General features: G+C 43.2%; 1 protein-coding gene across 4 annotated transcripts; it reads left to right on the top strand.

Annotated features, from left to right (window-relative positions):
- The first annotated feature begins 17 nt into the window (after positions 1–17).
- On the top strand, positions 18–27,439 carry LOC128749626 (uncharacterized). 4 transcript variants are annotated; one of them, XM_053849384.1, is made up of 9 exons: positions 18–294; positions 16,603–16,803; positions 18,585–18,639; positions 18,713–18,803; positions 18,866–19,272; positions 19,342–19,506; positions 19,732–19,893; positions 20,975–21,109; positions 24,421–27,439. In XM_053849384.1, exons 2-9 carry the CDS (start codon positions 16,673–16,675, stop codon positions 24,922–24,924), a joined length of 1,650 nt encoding a protein of 549 aa, XP_053705359.1. In that variant the 5' UTR covers positions 18–294; positions 16,603–16,672; the 3' UTR covers positions 24,925–27,439. The 4 variants fall into 4 exon arrangements, with proteins under 4 accessions (XP_053705359.1, XP_053705360.1, XP_053705361.1 ...); XM_053849385.1 differs by having other exon boundaries at positions 18,869–19,272; XM_053849386.1 differs by having other exon boundaries at positions 18,716–18,803.
- The last annotated feature ends 233 nt before the right edge of the window (positions 27,440–27,672 follow it).

The following is a 27,672-nucleotide window of genomic DNA, read 5'->3' on the forward strand; positions in this document are numbered from 1 at the left end:
CATGGTGCTGATGGAGCCAGAGCAGCAGGCAGGCAGGAGTCGAGCCCCTCCGCAGGCGCGTCAGCAGCATCACCGCAAATCCGATGCTGTCACTTCATCCCCACGCACACAGACACACGCACGACGGTGAGCCTGCGACAACCCATCTGACATGGTGCCCCTCGCTGTGACGCGCAACGGGATGCGGCTGGAGGCAGAATGGTAGCGAGGATCAGGGTGCGCTGTCCCGGGAGAACTCATCCGAAGAGCCGGCCGTCAGACACCGGGATGCTTCAGTAACGCACCGGAGGGCGAGTGAGTACATCCTTCGCCTCCTTCCTCCGAGCATCGATCCACCTGTCTGATCGATCAGCTGTTTCTGTGTCTCACAGTGAGAGCGGCGTGACTGAACTTGAAGTTGATCGTTTTTGGGGTCCCTTCCTTCACATGCACTTATCACAGCTGATGGCCCGAGGGCGTGGGTTGGTTGGAAAAAAGAGGGGCATAGATTCATAAAGCATTGCGAGAATCAGCGTCTCCTCACGTGTGCTTATATAAAAGATTGATGCTTATATGTGAAAATGTGAGCCGTGATTCTATTCCTCTGGTGAATAAGCGTCAGGGTGATCTGCCTAGTGCGTGTGGGCGTGAGTTGAACTTGAACAGGAGAGAGCACACATGAATGAAGCGCACCTACCATGCAGCAAGTGCATTACACAGTGTCTATGTGTTACAGCTCATTACATCCATTATGTTGACTCAAGCAGGAGGGTCACCCCGGAGGTCTGCCATCCAGACCTCATTGCGGAGGGATGCCCCGGATTACAGCGGCGCTAGTAATAGCAGGAGATGCATTTTTTTCTTCCACACCATTTGGTCGGCCTCCGTCTTGGTCTGCACCGTGGCCTCCTCCCTGCTACTGTGATTGAAGTGGTTCCCTCCTCCTGTTATCTGGAAAGATGGGTGAACCTCAACGAAGAGTCACCCCTATGTGTAAAGAGACAGTTGAGTCAGACAGCCCCCACCACGCCGAACAGTTCCTGCCTCTGATGCAGCCAAGGCGACAGGACTGGAGCGCTTCTCTCTGCTTCCCTCGCTTCCATTCATCCCTCCCCATGATGGAGCCGTACGGTCCGGCACACCTGCTACCAAGTGCTTTTGAATTTATAGATGTGGGGGGCTCTTTCTCCGCCACGTGCGCCGACACGTGCTTTAGGCGTAATAATTCATGAGGGGTAGTTGGCCTTGTTGATGCAATGCAAGTAATTTATGAAAGTTGTTAGTCACCATGAGGTTCAAGTCTGCGGCAAATAAAATATGAAAGTCATCTTCACTTGGCTTAAAAAATATGATAATATTGTATTCATTATGCTGATATATTAATCAAATTATGAGTCTCTGGACTACATTCTAAAAAGTGCGATATAAAAATTCCTTTCAATCTAAAGAAGTTGGAAACACTACCATTACAGTCATAAATAAGAGGGTTAAGAAGGAAGACAGTTCAGTGTTTGAGGTCAAATGGCTCACTTATATAAAGTTAAAAATAGCCAGTGTTGCCGCAAACTAATGGGAAAAATTGAGTTAACTGAATGACACTAAAAAGACATTAAATAAAGATGGAAAACTGCAACTTGTCCTTTGATACTCCATCGGATTGACTTATATTTGACTTCAAGCTGTTTGTAGTAAACAGACAGATAATCCCACTGAACTATTGCTTCAGTAATTCCTTTTCAAACACAGCAAAACAACAAGGACGCACAATAGCATATAATGCATGTCTTGCCGTCGACGCTGGTTGTGTGTGTGTCGTGAGAGGATGAAAGTGGGTTGTGAGCCGTGCGGGTAAATGAAGTCCAGGATGTGTGTGTGTGTGTGTAGTTGCTGTGGGATGCCCCGGGTGAGCTCACTCGTTCACCAAAAAATTATTTTACACTTCAAATGATGCCCAACATTTAAAGTGTCCACTCCACTTTCACTTCACCCCGTTTCTCATGAATGGCTTTGCTGTAGGGGTTGATTAGTATCTGTCAAGTCACTGCTCACTAAATACATTTCAGGCAGGGTATTGCAGCAGCCTGCCATTAGAGGAGGAGCGCTGTAATTCATAATTATTGATTTATGTCTGAGCCGCATTACAGCATAATATCCATGTGCCGGTACATAACAGTATATACGAGAGAATACAACATAAATAAATTAGTGAAGAGAAAAGCTCTGGCTTGTATGGATAAGCAGCTCAGAGTCTGTTGTGATAGCATCATGAAAAGACACTTTCCGTTGATGTTTCACTGTTAAAAGATGATTCAGCTTCTGTGGATGTTTTTCGTCAACAACCAATATTCATCTTCATATATTAGCCGGCCTATTTTACACTTATAATCCTACTTATTACGAATCAATTCCCATCAGCATTAACTTTTGGATGAAAGTTTAGCGAGCTGAAAGTCACCTTTCTGAAGCTGCTTCCAGAGGACGGACTTGGTGAATCCTCTTCAACTTCTACATGTACATGACTCTGTGTAACCGTTGCAGGCGAAGTTTAACACTTAAAACCAAAGTGAGGGTCTCCACTTTGCTTGAATTTGACTCAAGGGATCTTGCATTTAAGAGTCAGTTTTAGTTTCATTGTCACGTCTTCTGGCGTTTGACTAAAGCCCACAGAAGGCCCCGGACTTCATACATGCGTTGCCGGTGCAAAACACAACGTTTTCCCTTTCAAAAGTAATTTATAATTTAACAAAATGTCATGTGAAAAAGCTGCTAGGTTTTATTGTCAAAAGAGGAATGGAAAGAGTATTGATACAGCAATATATTGTGACATTTTGACCTTTAATATAGTACTAATATATATAACTAATATTTATAAATATGTAATGATATTTAATAATAAAAACATAGTGTATTTAAAGTTAAATATTTTTGCATGTTTTGACTGAAATTGTATTTCCACTTATGAGTGACTTTCTGTGTTTTTTTTTTCCTCTGGTTAACTGCATAGAGTAACCTAAAATACGACACTGTGATATCCTGATAGCATCATATCGTGATGTGTATCATATCGTGAGGTTCTTGCAGATATTTGCCCCTAATTTTTATCCACAAAATGTGAGTTCTGCGCCTCTGAACACAGCTAATCACCTGGGTCTCATTAAAAACGGCATGTCTGCCTGCACCTTTAATGCCAAAGTTAAAAGGATCCCTGGCTCTTTAAAGTTGAATCTTATAGGGTTTACTCTGAAGACGGTAATATTTCAGGATTTTGTAAAACAATAATCCCTAACCAGGGTCTCCGCTGGATTGAATATGATACTTGTGAGTTATTTATTTTTGTTTGCTCATCTGCAGTGATGAAGAATAGGTGTTGATACTTTACTTTATGATGTACGTAACTGAGGTTGAACTACATTTTTGCCTACTGACTCCCTTCCATTGTAACTGAATTAGAAACCAAACGGTGAAAAGGCTTCATCATTCTGAGCTGCATTTCTTCTGTCATTCCTGGTCAATACAAACAGTTATATTACATCTGCGGCTCTGTCTGATGAGTGAGTTCACCTTTGCAACAGTAGGTGTTCATCGATTCCTCTGACAGTCACGCAGTGTTAGGATCGTCGGATCAGCCTTCTCTTCGCAGTACAACAAGGGCATCGGTGCATTAATGCCCACTGTTGGGTTTATTTATTCATTTCCAATCGCTTAGAAGACCTCCACACTCAAGAGCTGTTAGTCTACTGTGTAACAGCAGGAGATGAAGGGTGGAGTTCAGGTCTTGAGAGACCGTGGCGAGGCAGATCCTCTATTGATTGGTTTATGAAGAGAATCCTCACGCTTTCAAAGGTGCTGCTTAATAAGAGTGGAAAGTTAGATAACATCAGCTCAACTCCACTCTGGAGGCTGCTTAGGATACAGCATGGCAAATAAAAACATCAAAACCGAAGGTAAGAGCAGACCGCTGGTGTTTCTATGAGTCAGCAGCTTGTTAAAATTCACCTTTCATTTTGGGTGCTGCGCAGAGTTTCCAAACTTGTCACATTGCGCTCTAATTATTGGCATCATGGGTGTTGCATTCGGGGGTCTAAAAGTACACTTTGAAATGATTTCTTCCCGTAAATGTCGGGTTTGGGCTGCGGTTTTGAATTCAAATATAGACTCAAGGTGGGTGAATGTGCTCGGGTACAGCACAGCAGGATGTATTTGTGCCGTCACGCGGCTCTTGAGGTTTTTTTGCGTGGCTGCAGACACACCTGTCTTTGTGTGATGTCAAGCTGGAGTTATTTTGGGCTGCAGCGGATTGTGTTAAATGAGGAATTAAAGTGACACAACTGGGGTTGAGATTTCTTAGCGCCTGAAAACCTTGAGAACGTCTTTATTTAGTTCGCAGTTCCCCCGACACCGCTGCTGATTGCATGCAGAAAAATGAAGATGTGGAACCGCACTCCAAACTGTAGCCTTCCAAGCTATTTTTTCAACAAGCTATTGGGGTTTTTTTTCAACAATTTTCAACAATTGAATCGATGCATATTAACTCTGCCTGTCTAAATTACTCATGTGTTTGTGTATGTGCAGCACTTAATCCAGCGAAAACACCTGCTGTTTGTCCTCCGTTCAGATCGATAGCATGCTCAACCTCTGCTTACACAATTAATACAACAATCGGCAGAAGCCCTTGAACAATATTAACCCCATTTCTGCACTTAGTCATACACTGTAAAAAGCACTTAGCAATATTAAGGGTTCTTCATTTCTTGAATATATAAGTATGTTCTGCTGCAGCAGTCAGACTGTGGCCAACATTATAAACACCATTCTATCTCGAAGGAAGAGGCTGACTTTGTTCTGCACTCATCTGATGCTGTTTTTTCTTTCAAATCAAATTAAAATTTCAGCCCAAAAAAACCTCAAGCAGAAGCTGGGAAAATTAACAGTTTGACACGATAACATGAGAAGAACAAGGCTCAAATGGTATGAGCCAACATGAGATGAGGAAAACATAAAATGATCAGATAAAATAAGTATCAGATAAATGTGTTCCAAGAGTAGAAGAAAGGCCGTGCCGCCATGGAAACAGACCTCAGTGCAGGCTCTCAAAAGTTATCAATCGTCGTGTACTGTGAACGATTTGACCAGGAAACAGATAAAAATCACATCATATTAACTATTTCAAGTACAGAAATAAATCTTAGAACACAAATTGGGAAACTCTAAGACACCTAAAACACACAAATACAAACAATATCTTGGTCAAATGAACTCACAAAGAACACTCTGGGAAAATAATAATAATAATAATAATGCAAGATAAAGCAGGAGGAAAGGAACAAAATGGCAACAGCTGTCTAAGACACAATTCAGCATGAGGATGTAACAACACACGGGTGTCTCCAGTCACCTTATAAAGCTTCAGCCAGGTGATCAGTGGAATTGTCTCTAGTTGTGTAGAATGCAAGCTGAGACATGCAGATTGCAACAGGAAGTATCACAAAATAAAAGCATACAGGAAGTGACTACACACATGCTGTTGTTCAACACCATGTTCTATGGTATCAATAAAACCCTGTTTATTCCCTTCAGAACGGAGGTTGTTTATCATTAATTAACATTAAAGCAAAAATGTTCATAAAATGTTGCCATTTAAAAGATCTATTTGTATCAAAATATCCGACTTGGGTGAAGCTATTTACATTCTCACCGTGATGTTTTCTTGCCTCCGGTTATGGCTTCTCTGCTTTTTAAGCAGAGCACTTTAATGAATGCAAGGCATTTTAATTGAGATGGAACCTTGTAAAAATCACACAAGAGGATTGAAGCTGGAAAGTTTTTCCATCGAGGCGAATTAGTGGAATTACAAATGAACTGATGTTGTTTCCTTGTAGGACGGCGGTGAATCAAGACTATTACTGTTTAGGTTCGGTCTAACCAAACACGGAAAAATACATTTCCTCTCCCGCCTGGTCGACTTCATACATAATCCCGCTGAAAGCAAAACGTTCTGTCGAGCATATTTTACATTGCACTCTTTTGCTCCTTCCCCCATAGATGAAGCTCACTGTAGTGAAATTTCTACGTACCTTTTTCTTCTCTTCCTTGTCTTCTCTCTATTGAGCCTTTTATTTACATATTTATTTTTAGTCCTCACAACACAAGCCTGACTTACTGTTGCTTCATGTCATTTAATAAATCTAATAGCTGCCTGTGTTTAACCTCATCCAGCGACTACAGAAGAAATAAATGGATGCAGGTTCAAAGAGAAAGTCTTCTGTCTTTACTGCCCATATCTGCGGCAGTGTTGCTAGTACCGGACAAGAGAGGTGAAGATGAGAGTGCAGGCGTGGCGGATCCGTGCAGAGAGGAGACAGTAACCATGTTTTCTTGCAGAGACTAGTCAGACTAAAGGCCCATTTATGCTCAACGCTCCATATGGATCCGGATACAGATGGATTCTTCTGTGTTCTGCGATCATTTTGTCTGTATTTCTGTGCATTTCCACAAAACTAACGGATACAGGACAAACGGTTCAGCACCACTGGAAACCATGAGGTCAAGAAGAAGACTATGGCAGAAATTATTTATCCACCAGTCACAATATACAGTAGTTAATGGTGTCACCTCCGCTGCCAACCCTGGCACTATTTTTCTCTTAAGTGCAAGAGGTACAAAGCAATACTTCTTCCACAGTGGCCATCTTGGATTTGGAGTTTGTTGCTGCCCCCGGTGGGTATATTGGTGATCAACTATAGCAATGTAATGGAGCATAAATGGGCTTTAAGCTTTACAGTTAAGATGCAGAGTTCAATTGCAGTGTCGTCGACCTCCCACAGGTTTCTGGAGTAAATGTTCCAGTTTTGGAATATAATAATATAGAGAACAAATGGCCATCACATGTTGTCTTTGTTTTCTTTGTATTGCTACAGTAGGACGATAGAATGAAGGTCAATGTGGTTCCTAGATTTAACGCAATGCTATTAATTGACTAAAGATTCTAATGGTTCATAAACCAACAAAGTTTCCAGTGAGAACTATCTAAATTGGAATAAAGGTAGATGAAGGTCAAATCTACTAGAGTGACATGATCAGGACATCAGGGTTGTGTGTTCGCCACAGACATTGACAAAGACTTGAGGTCCAATGCAGCGTCACGCAACTTCCCCATTGTACATAATGTTATTAGATGGAGCTGCATTGACTCCCTCAATAGATACTCACGAACTCGCAGATCACCATGTAAAGTCTTAGCCCAGCAAAGCGTTTTTTTTTCCATTCTAAAATGATTGGGAAATCCTTTAACATATTGTTGAGAAATTGGAGGTTATTCTCCCATATCTGATTGTAACAAACATCAAATTTGGTGTGAGTTTTCTCTGTTTTTGAACAAGACAGATCATGTTCAGCGGAGGCAGCGAGCATTTAAGCAAATCAAATTAGTCATCTGTGACTTCTCCACAGTGTCAGGGGCTTGAGTGGTGTAATAGATGAGCAGGCGTAGTAACTTGACAACAGCGGTGCAGGAGTGGAGGTGTAAGGTAGGTGGCCTTGGGCACAGAGTGTGAAAGAAAAGGCAGCATGACTCACACGGAGAGGAGCCTGGATACCATTGAGAAGCATCCCACAAAGCGCGTCTCCTCTCATTCTTGCTTGGTTTAATGGTAAGTGGGACATGTATGTAAGCTAGGTTGTCATTGTTGACCAGGCTTGAGGGGCAAAGGGAGGCAAAGCCAATCGATGCAGGTGATCCGCATTCTGTCTGCAAAATGACGATAAGAATACAGCCTGTGAAGGAAATGCATAGACTTGAATGATGACTCATAACACGCTAGATGTTAAATGTGCTGATGCAATTTCAGTAAATATTTTCCGACTGAAAAACAATAAAGAACTACCAGGATAACTTGTATTCGTGTTACATCCTCCTCTAACGTTTTGATTTTGACTTTGCATAACAATGAGGGCGTGTCCTGTTTTGTAGCGTCGCCTCGGGGCAACGCGCTGGCTTCCTTTGCAGGAGCTGCACACCCAAATACCTTTGGATATCGAGGCAAGCGAGATTGAAAGCTTGCAAGTGCAGAGTATGACTCACCGAACACCAAGGGGGAACGTGTTAACGAAGCCACAGCACACACTCATAACAGTCAAACCTCCCTTCCTTCGTGTCTCCATCCGATCTCCACTGTTCTCGCACTTGGTTCTAATTGGCTTGCTTAATAAGAACCCGACAGGCTCGGCTTCATCAATATGCTGACACAGAAATGGATCTCAAAATGGAAGTGTGGATGAATGAGGAAAGGAACATCGCAGTTTATTGTCTCTTTGTTGGTCTTCCAGCTGATAGCGACTTGGTGTTCTGAATCGGTGAATGGATGTGTAGCTGCTCCCATCAGAGGTCTCTAGGGAAATATAGCAAGATAAGATGAGCTTTGCTCTGACACAGACTTCAGCATGGTCCGTCCTGTCACTGCAGAATGTCTTGTTATATCAGACGTATTGAGTTAAAGCTACAAATAAATCCGCAGTAGATACCTGTGTGTATCAGGTGTTTAGTTGCCATCTGTTGTCAGGGTGATAAACACTGCAACACAGCACACGATATGTGCCAAAGCTCTGAATTTAAGCATCATAATCTGTCACAAACCAGGTTAAACTCACTGACAAAAACAAATCTGCTGTGGATTATACCACTGTTTTAAACATAAAATATGCCTGTGTCAAACTCAAGGCTCAGGGGCCCAATGTGGTATGCTCCTTTATTTTAAGTGACCTAAACGAGCTTTGAATACTTCAACAGAATATTGTTTAGATAGTAAAGACAAAGGGTGGAGATGCTCAAATTTAACAGGGGCTATGATTAAAATATTGGCCCGTCACATGATCAAGTTTGACAAAACCGAAACAGAGGTACAGGTAAATAGTTAGCTACATGAGGCTGCTTTTCGCCTAGCAACTTACCTTCTAAATCACCAGAAACGCGGTGACGCGTGTCACTCTGAGATGTCACGCACACTGACGAATTATTGACTGCAAATCCGAGGATCATTGAGCTTCAAGTATGTTTAGCTCAAACTGCTTTGGCGCACTAAGCTGAAGTGAAAAGATGGTAAAAAGAACTACAAAGTAAAGAAGCCCTGGATCCAGACAATGATGTGGAGCCGCCCCAAAATCGAATCGCTTGTTCCATTTCTGGCTGAAAATCCCTTTTTCAGTTTTGATGCACACAAACTACAACAAACCAGCACCATCAAAAACACAAGCTAGAAGCGGGTAATAAACCTCCTGAAGATGTGAGTGCCCTATGTCGATGAAGAACTCTGCATCTAACTTCAATTTTCCATGCTGTCAAGTTAATTGAAAGTTTAAATGTACTCCTAAATTATATGATGGTTTTACATGCTGTAGCCACGCAAAATCATGTAAGAGTCTAAGGAGAGTCAGGACGGAGACAAACCTGCCTCGTTCCTCTCTTCCATTCCTTTCCATTGTAATTGTTTAGTGAACTGCAGAGAACTGGAAGCTGGCACAGAGAGGAGATAAGGAAAATAATTCAGTCTCACTTCCGTCGCTCTTTGATCCCCACCTCCTACTCCGTAGCAGCGTGATTGCCATGTTTATGACATCTCCCTCTCCAACCCTCCTGTCACGTCACCTTACTGTACGTCCCAGCACATCAGCGGCCTGTGGTGGAGGTCTTCAGGCACACATGCTCCAGCACATGCACTCACACACGCTGACACAGTCTGAGCCAGCAGGACTGCCTTACCCCACTCCTTTAAGAGGTAACGCAAGTGCAGCGACGTCCAAGATGAATAATTGAGTTTTCTAGCTCTGTGCAGAAATAGCAATCTCCACACACAGATGTGAAAATATCCGTTGCCACCGCTGCAACTCATGCACATGTGTGCTTCTGTTTACACACCTGTCTGCATCTTGTTCAAGCTGACGTTGCATTGTAAATTGTTATTGTCTTTTGCAATTGCCGACCGACTAGCCTTCCAAATAATACATTTAAAAAATAGTCAATACTCTATGTGCCCTAACCAGTGGCAAACAATATAATCTGAGGTGTATAATTTTTATTTACTTTAACGCCTCAAATTGGAATTTATTATTTATAACGGCTTACGATTGAGATGCAGAACTGACCCACTAGTGTCGTACTTCCAACTGTCTTGGTCTGTCGTGGCTGGATGAAAATCAGGAGCGAGCCTGGCACACAATCTCCATGTGAGCGACTCCCGGGAACTCTCAGATCTCGGAGACGGTGACAAAGCTGAGGGAGCAGAATCACAGGCGACTGACAAATAAGGCCAAATATGACAGCAGAATCCTCAGAGCGACTCCAGGCTTTGACAGTGGAAGAGCCAACGCCCTCAACTGTGCCACGCTGGAGACGAACTTGAAATACAGAGTGAATCAAGAAGTTGCCGACTGTACTAGTGGAAAGTGAAAATCGTGGTTGCATTGTTAATGCAATTTGGGTTCAGTTCAAAGACAAAATGGAAGGCATACGGGCCAGTTACTTCCAAGAATAAAATGATGATAAGGGGCATTTCACCCCCAAGTCCACCCTTGCTGTCCTCTGTATTGTGAGACTATTCATATGTTTTGAAGCCAACCAAAACATATGATCAATTCTGTAAATAAGTGTGTAAATAAGTGTTAAAAATGATGGCCGAAGTGACTGGCAACAGATTCCCTGAGGTTAGGGTGTGGAGTATAACTCTGGAAAATTTTAGGAATTAGTAAACATCAGTAGGCTCATGGACCAGGCAGGGGTCTCCATGTTAGCGAATATTTGCGGTCATTTGATGGTGAATATGTGAAGCTGAGGGGAGGCTGTTTCTTGTCGTGCACCAGCTGTTTGGTGTAATAACAGGGGGGACAGAGATTACCTTGCAATCCTTCTGATCCCGCCCGTACATACACCGCCTCCTGCCTCCTCACAAACACACATGATAGCGAGTAAAGGACTCTGTTATTTAGAGGATTCCGTGTGGCAGGGTTCAAGTTGGACATTTTCAACAGCGTGTGCATGAAACACTCCAAACGATGGCATACATTTTCTGACTCTATTTATAGATTTGACAGCTTGCTTTCACCGACTGACGCAGTAAGCGTCTCGGCACAAACAAAGTGATTCCAGCCGGTGATCTTTACTCCATGTGTTTTCGGCAGGGGCTAAGAGTCTTAAACTGTGGGCGAATCAGAAACGAGTAGGTCTCATTGGGACATTTGGATTGACCCAATCCTGCTTTTCTGTGTCACTCTCACTCATTCTTTTGTTCTTCTATCTTCTGGCATTCTTCCTTTTCTCACTCTCACTTCTTCTCTTTTTGGTGCAAGCTATTGGGGAGGGGTGGGGGGGTCCTCCAAATTGGCACACAAATGAATAATGCATCTGAGGGGATAAGTAGCGAGCTAGAGTTGGATATATATGTCTGTCAGAGTCTTTCTAGCTGAGAGTTTACTTCAGTAGTCTCAGCGTATGTCTATACTCTGCATCACATGCATGCATGTTTATGGCCGTAATATAAGTCTCCCACTGCGAAAGAATGTGTCTGAAGTGTTTTTTTTTCTTCGCATCCATAATGCATGCATGCAGTTTTTGATTTCATTTGATTCTCTGTGTCGCCTCACTGGCTGTGTATTTCTTGCAATTCCCCGACTCCGATGTTAAAAAAGCAAACTGCGCTGGTGAGCATAAGCCGGCAGAAGCGCCATCATTAAACTAATGAGCGAGAAGTTACCGCTGAAGTCGACCATAAACAGAAATAGAGGAGAGGGAGAAAGAAGAGGGAGCGCTCCTCAATCCCATAAGGAGGAATCTTAAATCCTGAACGTTGCTACTGACTCATTCATCTTAATTAAGTCGAGTCATGTGAGAGGAAAATGGGGTCTCGACTTGCTCCAGTCTCTGTGATCGCCAACGTGCGGACCTTCAATAGAACATTATTGGCGGCGATAGAAGCGACGAGAGAGCCTTTTTACTTGCCTTTCAGGAATACCTTTTGATGAAACAGATTTGTGCTTTGTTTCATTCGGATATTTCACCTTCAAATGCAGTAATTTGATTGAATCTGAATTCTTTTGGAGCCTGAAAGTATGTGCGAAGACATGCAGTCCCTGCTGAGAAAGCTTTCTTCCACGTGACACAGGATGAGGCAAACAGATGTAACGTCAAGCTCTTGTCCGACTGAGTGTATAAAGCCTAGAAAAAAAAACAAAAAAAACATCGCCATTTGAGATTGAGTCTGGAACTGTGAAGACAAACAAGTTGTTCTTACCCAGCAGCAACCGGAGTAGTGCTGCCAAGTGTTCTCTACAGAGAGAGTATCTGTGGGTTTTACAAAAGTTCATTTAAATAACAATTACACCAAAGTTCCCTCAAGATTCTATTTGGTATTGTACATTGGAGTTTGTCTTTCTGAGATGTAAAAAAAAGCACTTCTACACTGAGACACTTTTAGCGGCCTTCATCACCGCCAAACTCCAAAGTCATTTAATGCTACAGTTCTGGTGTCGAAAACCACACAATATATTTCATCATATTTCCTAAAACATATCTGGCACAGTTCAAGTTTGGGAGAAGCAGCAACCTTCAAACTGAGCTAATCCCTCTCTGCGTGTAACGGCGAGATAGTCGCTGCAGTTGATGGCGAAATATTTCCAAGGGTTAAGCCTCAGCCACCTCCCCTGTCTCTCCCTCTCTTCCCTCCTTCCTCGCTCCCCGTTGTTATGCACCGTGTCGTCCCATGGGGCCAGAGATTGGACATGATGTGATTTCTCATCTCCTCTCAACTGTAATTTGCTGTAGCTCAGACCTGTGATGAACTCGACTCACAATATTTGGCAAACTGCTGAGCCTTGTTCCTGCTGTCGTCACGCCATATTTCATCAAGTGTCATCAATAACGAAACCACTGTAATAAAGAGACTTTGTTGAGCTACTCTCCTCGCTGGGCAATAGAGCTGATGCAATTGTTGCCCTTGATAACAATCGCTTATTTGGATTTGTCCTGATGTGATGACAGAGGCTGAGAGCTGCACGTATCAGCCCTGATCTCCGGCCACAATTAGGAAAAATGCACGGATGCTGAAACCAGTTAATTCAATGAGGAGTTGAGAAGAGGCTTTTAGGACGGCTGGGATTTTCTGAGATAAATTCTGGCAGCTCAGGGTGAAAATACGAAGAAAACAGCAAGTTATTGCATGCTATGAATAAGAAGAAACGTCTTTAGGTGAGGCAAGTGGAGTGGGAGAAACTAGTAAGGTGCTTAATGCGCCCCGCCTCTCCCACCATTTTCCACAGCCATCTTTGGATTACTTCCTCTACCCCAGTCCAAACTTCATCTCCCATTTTTTTAAGCTGAATACAAAGAACCCCCCACCCAAAAATGTGTTATTTCCAGAAACCTTTTCTCCATTAGTGCTCATAAAAAAATATTTAATATTACTCTGCCAACTCCTCTGGCTCAGTCGACGAAAATGCTTTCTACTTTATTTTCTCATCATCAAACAGTCGGACTTGAATTAATTTGCAAGTTAAACACTGGGTTACATCATCGGGGGTCTGAAGGACTAAAAACTCCTCTTTTGATTTAACCAACACGTTTTAATGATGTTTATTCTGACAGAAATGTCCCAAATTTCAGGCTAAAATCTGTCTATTTTTAAGTTTAAATGCAGCAATGTCTTTGAGCGAGTCTACTGGCGTATGCTGTTTATTTTGATTCACATAACCAAAGTAGCTTTTTGTCATTTTACTATCTGATACTGAACGCCTTTAAATTCACACAAAACTAATGTAGCTAACATGTATTAATTGACTAGAAACTAGTATTTCTATTTTATTTGACATGTATTTTATGCTGCTGAAGCCAAGAATCATCTTGCAACATTGTGGCAAACTTCTCCGTGGTGCTGTGTGTGCGAGCAGCCATCAGAGGAAATCTTCCACCCTGTGGTCGTGCTGCACCGCTGCATCTCCAGCTCCATGCATCCGCCCCACGCTTTGCAGCCTGACCTCATTATCACCATCATCATCACCATCCACATCTGCATCGTCATTGACATCTTCATTACAATCATTATTACCAGACGCAGTGGGCACCAGTGTCGCTAAAACAAACTTTTCGTGGAGGTTTTTGTTGCTGCGGAGCGACACTGTGAAGTCTGCGCCGCCCGTCCCTGTGCTGCTTTTGTCTGCTGCGTTTCGGTCCTTGGATTTTTCAGAAACAGCTGACAAAACGCAGACTGCAATAGACCACTGATGACCTCCTTCTTATTGCCTCATCCTTTCATTTCTTCCCCCTCCCTTCCTGTTCTTCTCCCAGGCTTCCCCGCTTTTTCGCTGATGGTCTTCACAGTCTCATCCCTCCCCCACAGTTTATCACACCCTCCCTCCTCGGTTCATGTTTAAAGTATGCGCCCCTTTTCTCTCTTTTTATTTGCTACAGCCACCTGTCTCTCCATTCTTTCCTCTCATCCGTCTGCCTCCTCTCTCATTCACCTGCAACGGTTGCTGTAGAGGCCTCCGCTCTTTTAATTCATTGGCTGTGCATCGCCTCAGATATCTGCAGGGTCATGCAGACACCGAGAAGGACACAGATAGACAGACATCCAAAATGAGCAGAGCGAGAAGGAAAAGAGGCAACTGGAGGAAAAAAAGGTTTTGTCTCCTAGAAACAGAAAGCCAGTATTTCACCGACTCTCTGTCACACAAAGCCTGCCGTGACCTCCTTATGCTCACAGACTGGTTTGTCATTTCAGTCCCTCATGTTTTCTTTTTTTGCTGAGAATTTAACCACATTCCTGCTATTGTCTCTGTAAAGGAATGCTCACGTACAGGGAACGCCTCTGGGGTAAGAGCTGAGCTGATTTTGTCAACTGCTCTAAATTCCAAATGTCTTCCGCTAATATGTCAGTCAGGGCTCTGAAACTGAGCACAATGTCTGCTCAGGCGAAATGACAGTGCTGGTGTCAACGGGCTTCAATAAATACTATCAACACATCCAATTTTTAACACTAGAAAAGCACCACCAAGCTGCTAGTTTACAGCGATTATTTGTTTTTGCTTCTTCTTTTGATAAGCTGAAAACATTATAGTACACATGCCAGTCCTGTGGGTGGAGCTGTTTCACAAAATAACAAAGAAGAAGTACTTTCTGTAGAACCTTATTCAGCTGTGGGTGTGTGAGGCAGTGAGAACGAGAGAGCCCCGAGATATAGACTCCAGCCCTGTCCCCTCTGTTTTCTTGCATGAGAACGGTGTGAGTTTTAGGCTGGACATGAACCTAGGGATATGTGTGGACCAGTAGGCCACTGACCAGGCCCATACAAACAAGATATATTCACTGAAATCCACACATTAAAGTTGATTATTTCAATGACAACAATACGTTTGTGATGAGTGCCCATTCTATCTGCTTGAGCAGTAGCCCAACAAAATGTCGACCACGGTTTGTTGAGCTTCATGTGTTGCCGTGTTAGTAAGTGTGGCTATTTAAGAGCATGTTTTTATGTTCTTATTAGCACTTGTTTGTTGCTGTTTACTACAAAATAGGAGCCCAAAATGTTGTTGCTATATCAGTGGTTTTCAAACTGGGGGGTGCGATCCCTAAGAGGGGCCTGGCGTTATGACGGAGGGGGGGCTTTTTATTATTGATTTACAGCCAGCAGATGGAGCTTATTTTACGACCAAGTTCCTTATAAACACCACCACAAGAAGACTGTTAAAAATGTAAACAATACAGGAACAACTTTTAACCGCTTGCATGGACGAGTTCGTGAGAGGACTCAGTGTTAAAGACAAAGCAGATGATGAATCAAGTAAGCCGACCCAAGCAAAGATGTACAACAATGGGTAAGGAGGCAAGACCAAAGTATCACTGTGTCTCAGAATACTGGCCACTGTCAGCATCTCCTAAAAGCGGCGGTGCTAAAAAAGCGTTCCACAACTTGCTTGCACAACATGAAGAAAGAGCTGCAGCTCCATCCACGGAGAATCCTTTGAACCATTTAAGGACTCGGGTCCCGAACACCACTGAAATAGAACCATCAGACCCAAGTATTCTGTGACTGTGGATAAGTTGCTGTCAGCTAACTGAGGTACCACAGTGGAAGCAAACTTCAAGTACAAAATGGTGTCGAAGGGCAACCCAGTAACCTCGGATAAGTGTTTGGCTGCATTGTGTTTTGCTGCCAAGGGCAAAAAATCTATATTAAGTGCCCAGTTTGTGAATCAAAGACAGTTGAGATACAGCATCTTGATGGGGTCAATACAGTTCCACAGGAACCTGTCAGGGCAGTTTGAGGAAGAGAATCTAGAGCGAATCTGCGGTGAGATGTTACTCCTGGGAACTCGCTTTTTTACTCCACATCTCCGCAGCTTGTCAAATAAGTGCCCTGCTGGTATTTGATCTTTTTTTAACAGAAGAAACACAGATGATGAAAAGTGATGAAACTACTTTTGGCTTGTTCACACCGGCTGCTTTGTCAGGTGTTCTATTTTCTGTGCATTCTAGTTTTAGTGAGTCAAAAATAGAAATGTCAGGGAAGATAACTAATGAACCCGTTGTCCATCTTGATTCTAACGTAACGTCATCCACGTGTTGTGCCTCATTCTCTGCAGGTTTTCCTGAGCTGTGTGGCAGAGTTAAAGCTCCAGTAGAAGTGAGTGAGTGAGCCAGCGGGAGTGTGTCATGGATGAAAGGGAAAGCACAAATGTTGAGGACCCTCCCTACGAAAACCTGCTGCTCCTGGGAGCCATCGCAGCAGCGTCCGCCTTCGTGGTGACCATCCTCATCGTTCTTGTGTGCGTCGGCTGCCAAAGGTGAGGGAGAGGGGAAAATCCTTTGCAGCATTCGCTGTCAATCATCCAATATTCTGAGCTGTTAATAGCTGACTGAGAAGATCAGAGGTTCGCGCCACATTTAGGAAGTCATGGGCTTTTCAGCAGCAACAGAACACCCTGCAGTTCAGTGAGGCTCAGACTCAGAACCAAGAGCGAAGGCACAGCCTATTCTCCCTCCGCCTCTTCCTAGAACATCGAGAGGCCAATCAGAAGCCGTGCTGTGGCTTTGTTGCCATGGGATACACAGTTAAGGAGACGTTTTGAACCAGCTCACGGCTGTGAAGTAAACAATATTTTGGAAGCACAAGATTGACGTAAATATGTTTATGCTAATGAGAATAAGCTGTCAATGAAGCGGATTATCTGTCATCTTGTGGTGACGAATGACAGAGCAGGGAACAAGTGGAAATAAAGGCCTCAGAAGCACAACTCATATTGAGTCTTGCAGTGTAAATATAATTCTTATATAGCTGAATAAACTATTTGTGATCACCAATTGGCTTGAATGTAGCATGACAGCTCTCTCAAACATACAAAACTCTGAGCAAAAGCACTGTGGTTTGATCATAACTGTGAGGTACAGCTAAGTTTGTCACTTCATTCTAACACAGAACTGGTCAAAGTGTGGCCTGTAATTACATGGCCCTCATATAGTGCAGTAATAAAACACGAAGAAATATTCAAGCTGTTTTATCCCTCCTTTTTAAAATTGATTTTAAACATTTGTCATTTCCCACCACTCCTGATCATTGTTTTTTTCCCCAACAGTATTTAATGTCCCTCAAAATTTGAATGTTGAGGGCATTGTTAGTTATTTTGTCAAAAACATTCTCCAACTACACAGAACTAAAATGCATATTGAGACCCCTAAATAGTATAAATGTATTTGAAATATAAATAGAACTTTATAATATATTTTAAAATCCCTTCTTCTGGCATTTTACATTTTTTTTCTTTTGTACCATTTTGTCCTTTTTATGCAAGTAATTTTCCCATGATATAATCATTTCCCTCCTGTTTTTTTTTTGTTTTTTTTTCCGCTTGACTGTATAATGTGGTCCCTTGGGAAATATAATTGCCATCCCCTGTTCTCAGGCAAGAGCAGACTTGGAGATGATCCTCCTTGTATTAAGAGGCCATCACCAGATGAGCGATAGTGTCAGAAATCATAGAGTTATCAATATATTTAAGGGCACTTTTGGCTCTCAAAGCATCACTATAGTGTATAATATAACTATGCTTCTTTTGAGTTCCGTTTCACGTAACTTGGGGGAAGTTACATATGTTTGATGTCTGCATCTGTTTGCAAACCCGGCTGCTGTTTATTGCAAGACATATTGCTATGTGGGGGTTTTGTGGTGCAGCAATAACACCTCTTATGTGTTGTGGAGGGCAGAAACCGTCTCTTATTTGCAGCTCCACCCTTGAGCTTTTTGCCTCGCGCACCGTTTTCATCACCACTGTCGCTGCATATCAACAGTTTCCTATAGCTACAGTCGTCTCCAAGGACCTGCAGTGATATAGTCCTTTGTTATACAAGATGAACACCGGAGGTTATTGAAATTAAAACAGGAAGTTGCTGGAAGGAAAGAACATTATGAATATGCTTTGTTTACACGTCGAGAAATAAAAAGCCTGAGTCATGCGGTTTGGGCTTGTCAACCAAGGACTTTCAGGCCCTGTCCACTGTTGATCTGAGTGTCCGTTCTCTCTCTGTCCACCGGCTTCATTTGACCTCCCGCGCATCCACGCCATGTCAGGAAAAGCAAGAGCAAGCATCCCTCGGCAGGAGAGAAGGGGACATCTGTAAACATGGTGAGTGTAGCTGTCTGTCTGTCGCCTTGATGAGGCCTTTACAGCATTTATATGTTTTGCTTTGTTGTGGCAGCAGGGCACCCTTCGGTATCCCAAGCTGAACTCCATGAGCAAATCAGATACAAGGTTGCATGAGATCAATCGCTTCCCCTGCAACGGAAACTGTAAGTGATGCTGAGGTAGGTTTTGATTGATGGTGACGCTCAATATTCTCCCGTTCTCGCAGCAGTTAGTAAAAGCCGTCCGGCCAGCATGGACCTCCTGCTTCTCCACAGTCGGCGCTCGCAGACAGATCTGAGGCCTTCCCACGGGCGCCAGCTCCCCCAGATCCCCAACAGTCCTCCGGGATCGGGCCAGAAGGGAGGAGGGGACCCTGGGGGAGATGCCAGTGGCGGCGGAGAAGGAGGCGAGGCACGGGATCACACTTACACCGAGGTGGGCCTGAGAAGCAACCCCACGCCCACCCACTGCTTAGACGACGGCCTGTATGAAAGCGTTGGGGTTCGGGAAGGTGAAGCGGGGCCCAAAGCTCCACCTGCAGCACCACCAACCTCAGTCAACAGTCCAGCGACAATCAGGGCTGCTCCGAGCCCCCCAACTCAGGCTAATGGAGCCAGGAATGGATTTGGAAATGTATGTATATTCATGCAACGGTTTCTCAAAATATAGCAATGAATTTACACCATAAATGTGCCTCCTCAGGGCAACAGAGGAAACGGCAGAGGGAACGGCATTCTTAATGGAACAATGGCGACCCGAGGTAATGGCCTGAATGGGACCAACAGGTCGCCACTGTCCTCCGTCAACTCACTGGCTAATCAGGAACCAACCGGAGTGGAGTATGCTTCAATACGCAAGTACAGAAAGGTAGTTTCCTCAGTGAAAGTGTACAACCCAAACTGAGCTCTTCAAACTTTTTACTGAGAAATTTGGGCCACAGAAGGTGACGTTTTAATTGCGGTTTTCCACCACAGCTTGCAGCTGCTATAAGTTAAAAATGGATGTTGACAGTTCCACAATATCAACCTTACATCACCATGTTTGTCTCTGATTATTTATTTATATATTTTTCTGGTGACTCAATTCCTCAAGGTTGACAAGGCGAGCCGAAAAGAAAATAATGGGGCTGACAGTCAGTCAGACAGCCAGTCGAGTGTGAGTGATTCACCATCGACTGCTCCTCCGCCGCTGCACCGCAGTCAGGAGTTTCCACGCAAACCATTAGAGCCGTTTCACCTGCACAACTTCCCGAAGGTAACCCCCGAAATATTCCCTCGTTGTAATGACTCATACTGACCACATGGTGGCAGTGCGAACCTACAACTGGCTCTTCATGCTTGAACGCATTCGTCGCAGATAGGAGCGTCCATATCATGTCTGATGTCGGTTTTATCTCACAGGGAAAAACAAATATATGTTTAAACATTTAGGTCTCTTCATGTCATATTGAGCAGTAATCTTGCTTTATAGTCTGATCTCGACTAAATGTCTATACAGATTGATGTTTCATCATCTTTGATAATGCTTTGTTTCATTCACAGATTCACCAAATTATGTTTGTAAAGTTTTGTGGTGGGCAGCAGCTTAGTTAACAGTGGAAGGATGGATAATGTAAGATGTGGGCCAGCTGCCTGACTGTATGCATTCCTATTGGGCAGCCTGAAAAGGTTATCAGAGCCAGCACAGGGCCCTACAACGGCCACCTAGTGATACAACGTGGTCCGAAATGAAACCCAGAGAGGGTTTGATCAGTCTTTGCTGCATCAAATCTGAAACAATTGACATCAACTGTTGCAGTAAAACTTTTTAGTTTGGTGTTATTTGTGCTATCACTTCCTGCTTTAGCACGTGAAAACGCAGCAGTCAGCAGATTGACATGATTTGCATGAAAAGAAGAAAACGAGTTTTCACTTGACTTTTCTTGATAATTGTTCTGAGCAAGTTGAAATACATTTTTTTTTTCCTCAACAGCTCACATTTATTTCTTGTGTGATGATGGCTAACTTTAGGGAGGTTGTAATAAGATAATGAATGAATGAATGGCTGAGTTTGTGAAACCTACTCATTCTTCATCACATTTTAGGATTACAAAAAAAAAATCAACTGACATTAGCCAAAACGTTTGGAATATTGTTAGGAGAGTTTGCACCAAATGGCGTTTTACTTTGGCATTTTTCCACGACGCTCTTTCATGAGACGCCTCAGTCTTTAACGCAGTGGAAACTGAAGCGATTTGCTTTTTGGATGGAGCACAGGAAATTCTAAATGAGAACAGTTAAGCGCATTAATTGTTTCTCTCCAAATATGAGATTGCCTTCCTGATTGTTTCTCCCAGGAGCCGGTGTTCATGGGGAACGGGGAGCAGTACATCTGGAAGCCTCCGGAAGACGATGAGATCATCACCTTGCATGCACCTCCGCACCGCATTGAGAACGGACAAGGGCATCCGTCACCACCGACCGCAAAGGAGGTAAATGTCCACGTTGTGGTGTGTGTGGGAGTGGCGACCCGGCATGAGACAGGAAGGACTACATGCAGACGGGGTTCTGATTTGTAACTGCAGTGTTTACAAATCAGGGCGCCGATTTGATTGGTCTTTGGCGTCATAACACGACTGCCCTGTGACCCACTTGTCATATACTGTCTCCACTTACAGCCAGAGGTTAGGTTACACGTAGGCAGCAGCCCCAACCCCCAGTCTGAACTTTGACCCCAATATGCAAGCCCCCACTCATCTATCTGTCTGCAAAACTCAGGGCACCAGATGGATCCAGAATCAGTATCACCTGCTGCCTTATTATCTGAAAGCATTAAGTCATACATGTTTATTTGAATTTAGCAGATGGTGAAATACTTGTTGAATTTCAATGCACAAATTTGAAGGTGAAGTTATTCAGACTATATATATATATATATATATATATATATATATATATATATATACATGAAATAATCCCCTGGTTCAAGAGCATTTTCCTTCATTCTCATTTCCAAAGCAGGAAGTCAGATTAACATTGTTGCATTTAAAGTGAAGCTGTGGTTTTCAGCTCTTGGCGTTTCTATCTGTTGCTCTAAATCAGAAAGACAGAACAGTTGTCCCAGTTTCCCCCTGCTGGTGTCATTAAGGGTGCACTCTGCTTTCTGTTTCTAGTGAAGAAAAGCAGCATGAGTTGTTCATTAAGTTCCATTATAATGTTTGGTCCACAACATATGACATTAATGCTCTTAGATGTCAAGTCAATAGAACATAATTCCTAATGAGTTTTTCTGCCTGCCTTTGAGTTTAGAAGCTACATGTGGGGATTAAGGGGTTAAGTCATCCACCTCCTCCTCAAATCAGACTGTTGCTTGCCGAGCAGCTGGCAACACGCTGTTGTCTCGCTCCAATAGCTCCTGTCTTTTCTGTCAGACGACGTGTTTTGTTTAAAGGTGTTCGGCTGCCCTGACATGCCCAAATTATTTCTATCTCTCAAAGTTTGTTGGTTGCACTCATCGGAGGGTGTTGGGTTACCTCAGGAATCTCCTCCTCCTTAGTGATATTATCCATCTGCTCCACTCCCTGCTTGGATTTGAAGGCAAGCAACCTCCCCCACACAATCACATTGCAGCAAGCATGCACAGGGAAGTTTTGACTGCCAGCAGGCCAACAACACGACAGTATGGACCAGTGGTTACTCACTAAAACAAGGAATGACTTCTTAATGTTTGAGAAGAGAAACAGTTTCATAAAAAAAAAGCAACTGTAAGGAGCTCAAACACAGGGGCGGATGAGAGAAAACACTATTTGCAGGCTTCCTCAACAGCTGCGGCCCAGTTTTGAAATCCCCGTCATCTTGTGACTTCCTTCCTCTGTTGCACCGAGGCTGCGAATTTAGTTTGCACAAATGCACCCTCGATGCACACAAACATGATTGTTTGCTTTGCAGACTCTATCGGAAAAGAAGGTGGAAACATACGCAACTACAATATCACCACAAAGTTAAACCTGCTGGTACTGTGATATGTACATGCAAGACACAGACCAGAAAAAAATTCTGGCGCTTTTTTGCTCATAAGAAGTGTAAGCCACCGTCGTAAGGTGATTCATAAGGTGGTCAAGTCAAACTTATTGAATAGAGATTTTGAGTAGCCCTAGCGACAACTAAAGGTAGTGTGAGTTTTGAGTAGGAAAACATGGAGAATAAATGTGTGTGAAGTCGGAGTGGATTGGGAGGTTTCTCCATGTTTGAACAACAGTGTTTCTCCAGGCCACTGGTGGAGATCTACTACTCTGTTCTGGGTGTGAACGCAGAAGGTAAACATGACCATTTCCCACAACACCCTGCTCTGCCTTGATGAGTGTTTGGAACAAAACGCTGAACGCCACTGCACTGGCCTGTCGAATTTCCCCTAATGCTTGTCTGAAGTTTGAACAAAAGTTGCAAACATTTAATTGGCTGTTATCCAACACTGTTGCCACAGTTTTGGTGGTGAAATTTTAACAGGTCCATCAACTGTTGAGCTAACGCTGCGTCCCTGAATAGACCCCACCGACTGATAACACAGTTTACTCTGTCTTATCCTGTCCTGTCAAAATAGGTCAGGTTACAGCACGGAGCAAGCAAAGGCTCGCACTTACAGCAGCTCTGTGTTGTCTCATACACATTTGCAGCTGTTTATGTTGACACTTGTGGCTGCAGTCAGTGCGCAGAGAGAAAAACTTAATTTAAAGCTAGAACAACAATAAACATATCAAGTGAGTTTGGAATGTACAGCATGATGAAAACAACGCTGCACTTCACTGCTGCTCAGTTAGTAGTTGTAATTATAGTCAGTACTTATTGTAATATTAAAATCAAGATTAAAGATCCTTAAACAAGTCGCTCAAAAAAATAAGTGTATTTACTACATGTCATCATTATTATTTATACTTCTGGACATCGGGCTTCTGGCCTGGATGTTGAAATGCCATGCTAGCTTTTCTTTTTTTTAGAAAGATCCTGCCAAAAATGGCATAAAACGTTCCGCGTTTTCCTGTTTGTCCAACAGTTATCAACTTATTAAGCATTGAGAGAGTGCATACCTCCACCACGCAGCTCATTTCAACACACATAACCCCACAAACGGCTTGTTTTTTCCTCCCGTTACCACGGTAACTAAAAGTAATTGAAATGTTCCCATTCAAGCCTTCTGCCTGAATCGCGAAACAACGGTGAAAACTCCTGACAGACCATCAATTACAAATTATATTGTGTGTTGAACCCAATCAAAACGCTGTACTGAAGTGCACTTCTTAAAATCATGTGCGAGTTATAGGAGTGTGTCTACTTTTTAGCCCTCCTTTTTAGTCGATCCGAAAGTCCGCTTCACCTGCTCAAGTCAGCAAATGAACTGTCTTTCAAACACGGTGCAGCACCGTACATTTACAATACATTACCTGACACCGCCGCCACCTCATGTTATTTAAAGTGAGTGTAAAAACACTGCATAAAAAACTCAAACTCATATCACAGTCTGGAGTCCTCAAACCTCTCTTTTGCTAGTTCTAAGTGAAGCACGTCTATGTTATGTATGAGCATTTCTTTACATCTTAAAGTGTAATGAAAATCCATCATTGACTTTTATGCGGCTGACAAACAAACAAGCCCAGTAGTGATGAGTTTCAAGACCTTGAAAACACTGTGTAGAAGCCATTTATTAGTGGACACAATGCTCTAAATGAAGTCATGTGAGGCAGGGGTGTGGAGTTGAGCTGCTGTGTAGTTTACTGACACTCAACTCTGCTGTCTCCTGTGTTCTCAGATTGCAGACACTTACTCCATTGTGTGTAAAAGTCAGAAAAAGAAACCCATGGAAAACAATGGAGCTAAGACCCTTCCGCGGTCCTTCGGTGGAGACAGAGGGACGAGGGGAATGGGAAGGGGTGTCCAAGCTCAAGCACGCTCACAAGAGGAACCTTGCTATGAGACAGGAGACAGGTCCTGGTCAACGGCGGTGGAGTCTGACCCGGCCTACGCGACCATTGACTCCCAGCGGAAAAACGACCAGGCAGGAATCAACAGCAGCGCAGTCGTTGGCAGCGCCACGCTGAAGCGGAAGAAGCCAGTGCCCCTGCCAGTAGCACAGGCTGTGCCAACCCCAGCACCTCAAGCCTCAGGACCCACCTCAACACCAGCCAGAGGCCTGCCAGGGGGAGGCAACTTCTATGAGACCATCAGTGACGTCAAACAAGGGGGCAACAGCTCCAGCACCACCACCATCTTCACCTTCAACGACGGGATGGAGATGTACGTCACCGGGCTGTAGCTAGCCTGATTCATCCGCTGTACATAAACGCAACCTCCTCAAAGACAATATGAGGATACATTTTCTGTTGACATCAGGTAAACACAGGGTTTTTATGCAGGTTCAGACTTTGACCCTCAAGAGTTCTGAACCAGCCCAAACCCAGTCTAGCTCAAAATGGACCAGCAACGTCTCAACAACAACAACAAAAAAAGAAAGAAAAAAAGATTTCTCACTATCCAGAGTCACGTCATTTTCCATCATATCTTTATTTTTATATGAAAAATTTGTCTTTGAAAGTGTGCTGTGTAAGTCACAACATAAAGGGAAAGCATTTGAAAAAGAAACATGCATGCTGCGCAAAGACAGAACTGGCTGGACGACCAGACCGGGCCATACAATTTGCCATGTCACAGACAAATCTTTTGGGGCATTATGTAATATAAACAGATGGATGTGCTGAGATAAACAAATTGCTGGCATTTGTTGTTGCAACTTCAGGTTTCCAACCTGTGAAATGAATGAGAGCTTTTGTCCGAACATGACAATTCAACCCTCCTAATTCAAAGAAGTATCAAAATCGTACCGACAACACGCCCCCAAATGAATCATGTTTTGCTGACAATCCTCTCCAGTTTGACAAACATCTGTGGCTGATAGCGGAATGAAACATCCCATAACGCCTCCGAACTGCTCGCTCACTCACACACAGACTCGCATACTTGGCAGGCAGAGCACTGCAGTGTAAAATGATCAGGTCAGGGGCGGCGAGTGGTTTGGGCAACAGTTTCTCCCAGTCAAGATTTCACAACCTTCCTTTACTGTGTTCTTGTGACAAAAAGAGAGACGACAGTTTCAAAGTATATATGTGGACGTGTGCAATTCATGTATCTTTCTGTGAACAACAGGTTTTATGACTATCATTAGATTGCACTGGGCAGCTGCAGGACTTGTTGGCTTGTATATGTGCCGTTAACTTGGCGGTTTAATTTGGCTCTCAGGTCTCCCAACAAAGCCAGAGACCCCTGTAGCTCTCTACACTTTAGACGGGGGGGTTGAAATGGCTCCAAGAAAGCTGGACTAAAGGTGGAAGTCCTGCCCTTAAGCACCCACTCCAGCATTTTCACCTCCACCACTGTACAAAATGCCTTTTCCATGTAGCTTTGGGGAGAAAAAAAAGGGAAGACAAACTGACCATTGAAGGATGTACTCACTGTGAGGTGTTTTAAATGGATCAGTATGTTTTTAACTTAATGAGAAGGTGTGTAAAAACAAATGCACTCTGTATTTTAATGCACTGTTTATTTTTTCCTACCGGTTGAATAGCTCATGCCACTGCCATGAAAACAGTGTGATTATGTGTTGGTGCAATTTCTTTCCTGCTTGATCAAAAAAGTGCATGCATTACTATATGGAGATGAAACTAATGTCGTGGTACTTTTGATCTCTTCTTGTTTGCGAAAAAAAGTTTCTGTTGTACTTCTTGCCATGTTATGCAAAGTGGCTTTTGAAGGTTTTCTGTTGACGGCAACAGATTGGAGGAGGATGAGAGCGGTGGATAAGAAAGAGAGAGACGGATGCTGTTCAGTATTGAGTGTTCGCCCTCCAATCTGAGAAGAGACGGGGGAGGGAGAAAACAAGTTTTAGAAAGCTGGACGGAGATCACTGAAAACGATTCAAGGACGATCCTCCTCTTGATGTGTGTTTGCCCGCGCGCACACACACATCCATACGAGCCAATTTCCAGTCTAAATTTTTTTTCGCATATTTAGCTTCCCTTGTATACATGCCCTCCCCCAGCTGTGTTCGCCTAACAAATAACTGACACAGACCGCTTTTCTCCGCTTCACCTCTCCCTCTTGCTAGGGGGGTCTTTGATGTCGAGTTCTGAGGGACTCTAGGGGTGAGACTGGGGGTTGCGGGGAGGGTCATTGGATGGGGATCAGGCTGACCCTACCAGTCTGACGTCCACGAAACAGCCCAACTACTGTCAGACATGAGGCTTCACACTGACAGTCTTACCTAATCAGATTTCCTTTTGGCTGTCAGTTGACATGTCACACTTTCTTTACCCTGCGGAAGAAGATTTAATAGTGAATATACTGGTGAACACAGCTTTACACAGTTCCAGACAAAGGTTAATTGCACAAATACAGTATGAGGATGTAAATGTGTAAAATACTTTGTGGCTGTTCTGACGTCCCAATGTAACATTTGATATGCAGTATATTTAGTGAAAAAAGATGGTTTATCACAGGCACATTGTAATTTGTGGATGCAAAATATTTCATGCTTTTTCATGCAGATGCTCTTTGTTGTCTTCAGATATAAATATGGGACAATTCTCCTGTGAAAGCTGTAGCCAATGTTATATGTTCTAAAAAGCACAGGGTTTCGTCAGAAAATATTACATATAAGAAAAGAAAAATCTAGTGTGACAGTGCAGATATGCAAAAGATTGTAATGTTTTATATTAATCTTCATAAAATATTAAAGTGACTTTTTACTTTTTTAATAAAGTGGCACATTATAAAGAGTCTCTTGTCTGTGGAGTCTTTGCTCATAGTTAAAGGTATACAATTTAAAACCTCTGACTCGATATAATTACGGTCTGACTCGATATAATTATAATTATGGTGCGTGCTTCCGGTATGATTTTATATTACATGAAGCGGCACACCCTTCTGTTGAATATTCTGACTGAGCTGTGATGAGCAGGTTTCAACTGTAAGTCAAGGATCTTTGCAAGAGTGTGAGGTCAGAGAGAAG

This window comes from Synchiropus splendidus, chromosome 18, assembly GCF_027744825.2.
Source record: "Synchiropus splendidus isolate RoL2022-P1 chromosome 18, RoL_Sspl_1.0, whole genome shotgun sequence".
In the NCBI taxonomy this organism is placed as follows: domain Eukaryota; kingdom Metazoa; phylum Chordata; class Actinopteri; order Syngnathiformes; family Callionymidae; genus Synchiropus; species Synchiropus splendidus.

Coding starts and splice junctions, on each gene's coding strand:
- LOC128749626 (XM_053849384.1), top strand. CDS start 16,673: ATGGATGAAAGGGAAAGCACAAATGTTGAGGACCCTCCCTACGAAAAC. Junction 19,894..20,974: donor ACCTGCACAACTTCCCGAAG/GTAACCCCCGAA, acceptor TGTTTCTCCCAG/GAGCCGGTGTTCATGGGGAA. Junction 21,110..24,420: donor CACCACCGACCGCAAAGGAG/GTAAATGTCCAC, acceptor CTGTGTTCTCAG/ATTGCAGACACTTACTCCAT.